The sequence below is a fragment of the Hemicordylus capensis genome, chromosome 3, assembly GCF_027244095.1.
Source record: "Hemicordylus capensis ecotype Gifberg chromosome 3, rHemCap1.1.pri, whole genome shotgun sequence".
In the NCBI taxonomy this organism is placed as follows: Eukaryota; Metazoa; Chordata; class Lepidosauria; order Squamata; family Cordylidae; genus Hemicordylus; species Hemicordylus capensis.
In genome coordinates, this window is record NC_069659.1 from 181,560,913 (window position 1) to 181,571,152 (window position 10,240).

The following is a 10,240-nucleotide window of genomic DNA, read 5'->3' on the forward strand; positions in this document are numbered from 1 at the left end:
GTCCATTGGTTCCAGGAAGAATAATTTGATGCCAACTCTCTGCTATGTCTTCTTTTTAAGTTGGGGTGGGGAACAGGTTCGTCTACTGCATTCCACCACCCATTTACTCTGCGTCCTATAAAAATCAGTGGGGCTGCTTTGAAATATGTAGGCCTTAGGTGATAACCTCTGGCTCTTTATTTCAATGATCTCCCCCCTGCCAAGTAAAGCAAATCATTAAAGTAAACCAAAACAAAGGTACAACATTCCACCATCATTTGCAAAGTATGGTGGTCTGTAAAACTATAGGCACATTACAGCTAAAGTTACACACATTCAAATTCCATTGATTTTAATAAGGGTGTTAAGTGTGTGTTTAAATCTCTGTAGCTATGATCTATGGCACTTAAAATGCTTCACTTTGGCTGGGTCATGCCCATTTTACAGCTTTCTACCTTCATTTGCAAATAAAAGCACAATGTGTTCAAAAAACAGCACAATATGTTCCACTTGTATTTCTGACATTTAAAAAAATATCAAACAAATTAAGAGCTGGTTCACACACACATGTACATCACTACATTTCTCTACATTTGATCACTGCACACTTCATGACTGGCAGCTAAATGGCTGAACTGACTTTGTTTGAAAAGCATTGTGTCTGAGGTGATGTGAGGTGAAATTTAAGTTCTATCTGCAGTGTTCCACCTGTATGGTCCATTCACACATGCCAGTCACCAGTTGACTTGCAGCCATCAAATGGGGAGCATACATGCTTTAACCAGCCCTAAGTCTTCTATGACAAAGCAACCATCAAAGCATCAGTTCCAGATACTAGAAATATGTCTTTGCTAACTGATGCCACAATGTGTGTGTGCTCTTTATTTTTTAAAATCGTCCAAGATAGAGGGAAGCATATAGGGCATGATCTAGTCAATATTAAGCATGCTCAGATTTGACTGGTTTCAAATGTGAGGGCTATGCATGTGCTCAAAACATTTCACACACCCTCCTGTGTAAATCAATGACATTTTAAAGTGCTTAACTTCAGTTGGATCATGGACATACTTCAAACTAGGAAGATATAATTCTATGAGTGCTCTAATTCCGCCAAGGTTTTGTTGAAGAGAAAAATTTATTGGTGGGGCAGTAGAGTTCCAAAATATTACGGTGTGTGTGTGTGTGTGTGTGTGTGTGTGTGTGTGTGTGTGTGTGACATTCTGCACATTAAAAAAACATACATTTTGCAAATGGAGTTCATCTTGATGTACACAAATGGAGCACTACATACACTGCATCTGTCAATAGCCTCAGATTAAACCCCATTTTAGTATTATTTATAAAAAATGAACATTCACTATCTCCACTGAGCAACAAGTGATAGGACACCTTCAACCCCTTCCTCTGCTTCCTGAAAGAACATCATAGTGAAACCTGTAGGAGAAAACACCCTTACTGATCAATGTTTAATTCTAAAAGACCAGACCAACATAGTGGTTCTAGGTCCTATAACAGGCACCAGTTTCACAGTACTATAATGTTTTGTTGCTTTAAAACTTGTAATTGACCCTGTTGCCAATGAACTAGAATGAGAGTCGGGCCCAAATGTGGGTAGCTTTAGACCCCGAAGCCTACTAATCTTTGCGGATGCCTTGAGGGATACCTCTCAGCAGGTTTCACTGCAGACACAAAATGCAATTTAGCAGTGAGCTCCAGGTTATTTCTAAAAATCTCCTACCTGAATTATGGACATCCGGCTCGGGGGAGCCTCACTGACGTTAGTCCCTTGCCCTGTGAAGCTGGTGTGGCACCCCACATGTCCCTGGGGCACAGTCAGGTTGTTGGAGGCAGGTTTCAGGTACATCACCTCGGACCTGGGCGAGCTAAGGGGCAGCCGTGTCTGATAGTCAAAATACATAGGCGATGTGGCCAAGGAGGGGCTGCTCACCACGTTCATGACATTGAGGGGCCCCCGGCTGTCCTCCCCTTCGCTGGGCACAAGCATGATGTCATTCTTGCTAATTTTCTTCTTCTTGCCCTTACCCCCTCCGCTGCCTCCTCCCCCACCTCCGCCACCACCCCCTCCACCCAGCTGAGGGTGGCTGTACTCAGCAATACGACAGTTGTAGGTACGGATCTCCTTGTTCTCCCGCTTGCACTTCACTGCGATTGTGATCATGGCGGCCAGAAGGATGATGGAAACAGTGCTCAAGGTGACGATCAGGGGAAGCGACAAGTCCCAGTGCTGTCGGCGGTGCTGCTCGCCATTCACCTGGGGCTCACCCGCTTCGGGCAGAGGCCCAGCCAAGGCCCGGACGATCAGTTTGGCCACTGCTGAAAGACTGGGCTTTCCATGGTCACTGACCTTAACCACGAGCTCAGCCACAGGGCTCAGCTCTTCCCAATAAGGGTGCAGCGTGCGGATCTCCCCGCTTGAAGGGTCCATCTCAAAGAGGTGCTCCTCATTGCCTTCAACAATCTCATATGTGAGGCGCCCACTTTCCCCAAAATCACTATCCAAGGCACGGACAGTGCCCACGGGGTATCCCACGCCAACATTACGTGGGACCTGGAGCTCCGCAGTGTCATTGATAAGGGCCGGCAACACAATAAGGGGGGCATTATCGTTGACATCAAGAACAGTGACGCGGACAGTGGCGTTGCTCTCACGGTGGGGGGAGCCCGAGTCTTTGGCCAGAACGTGAAACTCAAAATGCTTGGTCTGCTCATAGTTGAAGCTGCGCAAGGCATAAATGGCACCATTGGTGGGGTTGACAGAGACATAGGTGTAGATGGAGACATCACCCACATGCCCGGGCAGAATGGAGTAGGATACCGTGCCATTCTGGCCTAAGTCTGGGTCCTTGGCCAACACAGAGCCCAGGTACTCGCCTGGGATGTTGTTCTCGGGCACCTGCAGCACATAGAGGTTCTTGCTGAAGCGGGGCGGGTTGTCGTTCTCATCAAGGATCCTCACCGTGAAGGACTTGGTGGAATTGAGTGGGGGGTTGCCACTATCTCTAGCCAGGATGGTGACATTATACTCATCCTGGACCTCCCTATCCAAGGGCCTGTCAGTCACCACAGTGTAGAGGTTGTCATAGTTCTCCTCCAGCGTAAAGGGCACCGCTCCATCGGCACCACTGCCGTCCCCTTGCACCCGGCACTGCAGCTGCCCATTCTTACCCGAGTCCCGATCAGTCACCCTCACCAGGGCAATGACCGTGCCAGGCGGCGCGGCCTCGCTCAGGGCCCCCTGGCGCACAGAGACGAAGCCAATGGTGGGGGCGTTGTCGTTGCGGTCCACGAGGCGCACGGTGACTTTGCAATGGGCAGGGATGGGGTTGGGGCCCAGGTCGCGGGCCTGCACGTCGATCTCGATGAGGCCTCCCTCCTCGTAGTCGAGGTTCCCCTTGACGCGGATCAGGCCCGTCTGGGGGTCGATGCTGAAGAGCTCGCGCACCCGCTCGGGCGTGTAGCCGCTGAAGGAGTAGAGCACCTCGCCGTTGGTGCCCTCGTCGGCGTCGGTGGCGTTGAGGTCGATGACGGCGGTGCCCAGCGGGGCGTTCTCGGGCAGCTCCACCACGTAGGAAGCGGCCTCGAAGACGGGGCTGTTGTCGTTGGAGTCGATGAGGCGCACGTTGAGCTGCACCGTGCCCGAGCGAGGCGGGTCGCCGCCGTCGAGCGCCGTGAGCACCAGCGTGTGGTGGCTCTGCTCCTCGCGGTCCAGCGGCTTCTGCACGAGCAGCTCGGGGAACTTGGTGCCGTCGCCGCGGGCTTTGACGTCGAGCGAGAAGAGGCCGTAGTCGTCGCGGGTGAGCAGGTAAGTGCGCAGGCCGTTCTCGCCGGCGTCCGGGTCGTGCGCGCTGGCCAGCGGGAAGCGGGTGCCCGGCGCGGCGTTCTCGGAGATGTCGAGGTCCACCTGGTCGGACGGGAAGGCGGGCGCGTTGTCGTTCAGGTCCTGGATCTCCACCTTGATCATGCAGATCTCCTGGTCGTTGGCGAAGACCTCGAGGGAGAGCTGGCACTTGGCGCTCCGCCGGCACAGCGCCTCGCGGTCGATGCGCTGCTTGGTGTAGAGCAAGCCGCTCTCGCCGTCCACGTCGAGCAGGTGAGGCGCCGAGTTCTCCAAGACGCGGAACGTGGACTTGGCGCCGCGGGCGCGCTCCACCGGCGGCAACCCTGCGCCGCCTCCGCCACCGGACTGCAGCCGGGCATCGCGGCCGATGTTGCCGATCACTGTGCCGGCGCCCTGCTCCTCGGGCACCGAATAGTTCAGGTTCTTCAGCGTCAGGGCAGGAGCCCAGCAGAGGAAGAAGCACCAGACGGAAAGGTACATCCCCGTGGAAGACACTGAAGCCCACCCGACGAGGCCGGCTTCCCGCAGTCCTGGCTGGCTTCTCCACATTCGGCTCCCCCTGCCCTTGCTGCCTCCCCCGCCTTCCACCTTCTCCCTCCCCCTTGCCTCCCCCCTCCCCACCCCTGCCTTGTCAAGTTCCAGAACCTGTTGCTCTAAAAGATCCGCAAAGCCCCGGCACCACCATGGATGGAGCTGGCAAAGGGAGGCAGGGAAGAAAGAGCAAGGCAGCCAGCGGTCGGGGGGGGGGGGGGGTTCTCTCTCTTTTTCGACCCTTCCTCCTCCTCCTGGTTCCTGCTGCAGTTTCCACTTGCTCTGTCCAACTTCAGAGAGGAGGAGGGATGAGAAATACAAAACCACCTTCTTTTCTAGAGGGGAGAACAAAACACCAAACGAGAAATATCCGCAAATATACTGTGTGTTCTTTTTTAATCAAAAAGTGGGGGGAAAGAAAAAGCCTGCAATGAGTCCCAGAAAAAAAATTAAGGGGAGAATAGTTTTTTGTGAGTTTTTTTCCCCCCTCTCTAAAGGAAGTGGTTTCTTTCTTGATTCAAGGCGACTTGTAAACAGCTAAGGCTTGCTGGAGAGACGGGGTGGGGGGCGGCAAGGGGAAGCTTGAGGTGGCGATGGGGGAGCACAGAGTCACTCGGCCAAGTCTTGCTGGCTGGAACCGGGGAGAAAGGAGGTGGCAGGCGACGTCTGACGGCCCCACGGGCTTGTTGGTTTTTTTCAGCGAGCCTTTTGCTGCATTTAGAGATCTAATCTCGCCTGCTTGGCTGCTGCGGAGAGCCGCATCTCTTTGCCTGCCATCGGGAAATCGCTCTGCTTCTCTCACACACAGACACACGTTTTGCCTCCTCCTGCGACGCCAAAAACAATAACCATCAGAGGGGAGGGAAACTGCCGGGTCCAAAAATCAAAATATTAGAGTCCCTCTGGATTTGTAGTTCCTACACACCAGATTCCTCCCCCCGCTGCCGGTTCTTCTTTAGAAGGAAAGAGCGAATTGCGAGCCCTCCAGAGCCGATCCTCCTCCGGATATGCAGCGGGTCTCTTGGCAAAAGGAAGGGGGGTGGGCGAATTAAAAATTCAAATAGCCAGCCCCGTCAAAGGCACTCTGAGGGGTTCTGAAAGGGAGATCAGGAACCGCCGCCTCCGCCGTTGTTGCTGCTGCTGCTGCTGGCGCCGGCGCCGCCACCACCACGACCACATCGCCCGCCCGCCTCTCGCTGCTGCCTCTGTGCGTGTCTGGAGGAGCTTTGCACTTTTTGCTCGATGCAGTTTAATTTCAGTTTGCTTGCCTCCCTCTCCTCTCTCGCCAGTCAAGAGGAAATCAACAGGCAACTCATGGCTAGGCTCATAGATTTAAAAAAAGAGTGAGAGCGGAGAGGTGGGGTGGGGGAGACAGAGAGACACCACACGCACCCTCCCTCGCACTCACACACGCACCGAGTCTCTCTCCCTAAATGGGAAAACAGCCTTTGCATTCACAAGGCAGCGCCGTCAATCGCTCCTCTTTTCTTCCTCGCCTCCATCTCCTCCCCACCGCAAATGCCACTTTTGTCCTCTTCATGGGGAGCTCTCCGCTTAGCCCAGACTAAAATCTTTTGAAATCTCTCTCGCTTTAATTCTTCGCTTTCCAGAACAAATTTACAAAAATTTATGAGGCTGCAGCCAATACGGTTCCTCGGTGCATTTTGCCAGCGTTTCTACGTGTAGAGTGTCTGCAAGACGGGGAAGAGAAAAAAAAATGTATATTTTAAAAAGGCGGCTCCCCCCACCCCCGCGCTCCCCTCCCCTCTTTATTGTTAGATCATGGAGGCCTTTTTTAAAAAAAAAAATGTATTGATCATCGACTGGTTTCCAGCTTTTCAGAGCAAAACAGTCTTTCCCTCCCCGCATCAATGGAAGCCACCGCCAGAACTGCAGGTGTTTCAAGCCGGCTGGGTGAGTCAGATCTAGCCGAGCAAAAAGCAGAACCACAGTCACTAGCGCCTCATGTTGCTCCCTTGTACAGACATGAGTTGCAGTTTCCCTGGCTGTGAGCACGCACACACACACACACACACAGACAGACACCCGGGAAGAAGGAACACGTTGGAGAATGCAATTCTAAAGCACCAGATGCATGGAATAGTGGAAAGAAAGGGGGGTTTGTTTTAAAAAATAATAATAATAAATCCACAGTGACAGAGGGATGGGAGGTGCACAGGGCGAGGGTGTTGGCCCCCCAGATCCACTTTTACTGTACCTCTTTCCTTCCCCCCCACCAGGAGATTGAGGAGGACAAAAGCAGACTGGAATCCCCAAAGGCGACTTGGCTGCTGTTTGACTGGAGTATTTTTGTGCCGACCCCTTTCTTTCCTGAGTATTACGTGTGAACCATCCAGCGTTCAGTGGGGGGTGGGAGAGAACACATCACACTCTCGCGCACAACACACAGATAAATCACAGATCTAATAAGTTTCGGTCGGGTTTTGATGTGTGTAGCCAGTGTATTCCCCGTCCTGTTTATTTAAAAAAAAATATCTTTTTTAGAAAAATCGAGTCCGGAGCTGAGTGTGCAAGGAGTAGTGAATCCTGCAATCTGTCGAAAGACGAGGGTTTGCTCGTTTCCTTTTTAAAATTAATATCCTCGCCTCTTTCTCACGGACGGGTCTGTGTCAACCTCTCCAGCCAACAAGCAAGAGGCGTGTGGATCTCCCAGAAAGCAAATCCATTTCTGCTCAAGAGTCCGCAGCTAATGATTAGGAAACCGGAGACAGATTCAACAGTTGGATGGAGCAAGCGCCTAGCAGGAGGAGGAGGATCAGCAGCGCCTCCCCCTCCTCCTTTTATGCAGCATTCGCTGGGCTTTGGCGGCACCCTCGCATGCCTACCTTCGTCTCTCTCGCTCTCGGTGCCTCTTGCTGACTGACTCTATTCACCTCACGCCGCTGCTTAAACATTGATACTGATTTCTTGCCAGCCAATCGCAGGAGGGGAACGAGACCTGCCTCCGAGGCTGGCGTCAAATGAGGAGCGGACACTAGGCTGCTGGGGGCGTGGTTAGAATCCCCAACGCTTGGGTGTCATTGATTAGATCAGTTCAGATTGGAGAACCAACCGCGGGAGGAAAAGCTGCCTTGTTGCTTCCAACGTGCGAGCAGCCTCTCCTTTTCTGTGCTGCGGCGACTCCTTAGCAGTGGGAGTTTCTCTCGGGCTTCCCCACCACCACCACCACACACGCTTAATTTAGAATCTACGGGATGTATTTAGGAGTTCTTGATTATCATTGTTATTGCAAAGGAAGGAGGGTTGGGGGTTGAGGATCAAATGGGATTTTCGGACGCACGGTCAATTATTCTGTACCTAAACCTGGATGAAAGATTATTGCGTTAGCGATGGAGATTCTTGACCCTGCAAAGTGCTCTGTTGTTGCCCCTCCTTCTTGGGGCAAAATAAATGTGAATGCGAAGGGTGGATGTGTTATATATGAAAGGCTGCGGTCGTCTCCACTTGGGAGTGAATGCCACTGAAAACCCACGAGGCTTCTTCCAAGTTAGACCAACATCGTAAGGGAAGTGGAATAGATAATTTGGCAAACGACTCTTGATTTTTATCCACCATACCTATAGCCAGTTTTTGTTTTTTGTTTTCCCCAGGATCGCAAGGGGGCAGAGATCACCTGGGGACCCTCTCTTCTAATGTTCAGTTCAGCCCCCAGAGAAATAGTAATTACTAAGAAGTGGTTATAAAACTACCGAAAATGTTTCTCATCCCACTGAATAATCGCTGTCGCTATCCATCCCACACACGATGCGGAACTAGGGGTTCCGTGCAGATCCTTTACAAGGAAGAGCTGCTGAGGTTAGACATGAAGCACTGTTCTCAGGTCTATTCTAAAACATCACCTCAACTTCGTGTGTGTGCAGGCGCGCTTGGTTCACGCGTCGATTGCTTAGTTCCGGAAGCATGCAATTCTCAGGCATCACATGAACTTTTCGAACTGTAAAGGAAATACTTGCAAATGCAAGTTTCTAGTCCTCATTGTTTGGGAGGGAAAGAGTTTAAAAGCCCACAGGCGCTGAGTGGTGTATGCTCCAAAACCAGAAAGTGAAACTTTAGTGTTAACCCAACGCTAGAAGGTAGATCCTTCTCTTGTGACTCCCCCCGCCCCGCATTTTGTCCCGATTCTGTTTGCGCCCCTTGCACAAATGAGAGGTGTCGCGGAGGCTCAAGCCTGCCCTAGATGTCACGTCATCGCCACGCTCTCGGAAGTCTTTACCCTCTTAGTCCTGGTGGAGGAAAGGATTCTCTTCATTCTTCTTCACACTTTCTAGGGCTGTTGGGATGAAGAGCAAGTTTCTGGGCTAAGTGCTGTCATGTCCATGACCTTCCTTCCCTTCCCGTCCCCTCCGTCGCACTTTTCCTTGGGGAGAAAATCCGTCAAATAATGCAATCTAAGCACATTTGCGTAGCAGGCACCATAGATTCTTGTCTTAGCCCCCCCCCCCCGCCTTTTCCCCTGGGTGCAGTCTGCCCTGGATACGTCTAGAGGTAACGGTGCCCTTTTTGCTCCTTCATCAGCACCGGGACGACAAAAAGGAGTGATTTATAGCATCACGCCCCAGTCCCCCAGGACCAAAGAGCCGTTTTCCTTAGAAAGGAGGACGCTTCGCCTTGCCCCAAATGGCCCCTGGGAAGCTAATGGGGCAGCGAGAAATAGCTGGGAGAGTCAGTCTGAAACAAGCCAGTATTTAAATGAACAGAACAGCACTCCGATCCAATGCGCGAATTCGGAAGTAAATTCCACCCGGTTCAATGGGACTTCCAGGATCGCCGCCTCGACATCTTTTTATGTTCCTCGATACTGCCTGCAGGTGTAGTCGCCGCCACCTTTATTACAGCAGCCCACTCTTTCCCCCCAAAGCCCCTCCTCCCCAGACAGCTGCTGGCGGAGCCCTTAACTTCAAGCAAGCTAGGAAAGAAATGATTTATATTTTTAAAAAAAATTACCCAAAAACAAACTCCCTCCAGGATGCATTTGAACTAGGTAAAGGTGAGCGTTTTGATTGCTAAAAGCATTGATCTCGACTCATAAATACTAAAGTCAAGCTGCCATTTATAAATTGTGAATGACTCCCGTATAAGTGACTAACATGAATCATTTAGGATGGCAGAGGAAAAAATCAGATCGTGAGGGCAATTACAAAAGCCCCTGGACATTATCTGAAGACTCGGGTCTTGCTGGGGGGCGGGGGAGCTTCTTTTTCAGGATAACCTTCAGCCTTTTCTCGGTCTGTGATGATCATAAATATCACTGACCGGAGAGAGGGGGGAGTTTCAGATTATTTGCATTCAAATCCCTGCACCCTCCCCCGATCTCCCATCTAAAGCCTCCTTTGCAGCTTTGAAATGGAGAGTTAACCATGTAGAACGGTTCTGCTGCTCACCATTATCAAGCGAATGCAGGGTGAGGGGTGGGCGGGGGGACATACACCGCGCAGAGAAAAAGAAATGTATTGTTATGCAGCGTATACCTCCATTAGCTGCAACTTGGAAATCATCGAACTGAACTGGGCCGACAGGAGGAGCTTCGTCGAAAGCAGGCTTCTGAAACTTGAGACGCGATTGGTTGAGGAAGTAAACCTGCTCAGCATAAACCGGCTGGTTAGCGCGGTGGTAGGAAGCATTCCTCTTGGGACACGCCTCCTCCTATCACCCCGCCACTCTTGCAAACTTCACAAAATCCATCAGCAAAACAGAATGAGTGGCCAGAAAAAAAAAAAAAACGGAGAGTCAGGTGTCGATGCTCCCGTTGCTTTGTGTGTATAGGAAAACTTGTTCAAATTTCAGTCACGCCTGATTGTGTCTATGGAGAGAGAGAAAAAGGGGGTGGGGGGGAGAGAGAAGATTGCAATT

At 51.5% G+C, this 10,240-nt stretch overlaps 1 protein-coding gene across 16 annotated transcripts in view; it reads right to left on the minus strand.

Moving 5' to 3' along the window:
- PCDH17 (protocadherin 17) overlaps nucleotides 1–7,264 on the minus strand; it is a 199,944-nt gene extending 192,680 nt beyond the window's left edge. For 10 of the 16 annotated variants that reach the window (XR_008319091.1, XM_053307360.1, XM_053307361.1 and 7 more), the window contains exon 1: nucleotides 1,718–6,115. Coding sequence is in view for 15 of the 16 variants with exons in the window: in XM_053307360.1 (XP_053163335.1) it covers nucleotides 1,718–4,387 (2,670 nt within the window). In the remaining variant the exon portion in view is untranslated. Of the gene's footprint in view, nucleotides 1–1,717; nucleotides 6,116–7,215 lie in introns of those variants that run through there. The other 6 variants (XM_053307348.1, XM_053307349.1, XM_053307346.1 and 3 more) reach the window with 3 other exon arrangements.
- Nucleotides 7,265–10,240: the final 2,976 nt, after the last annotated feature.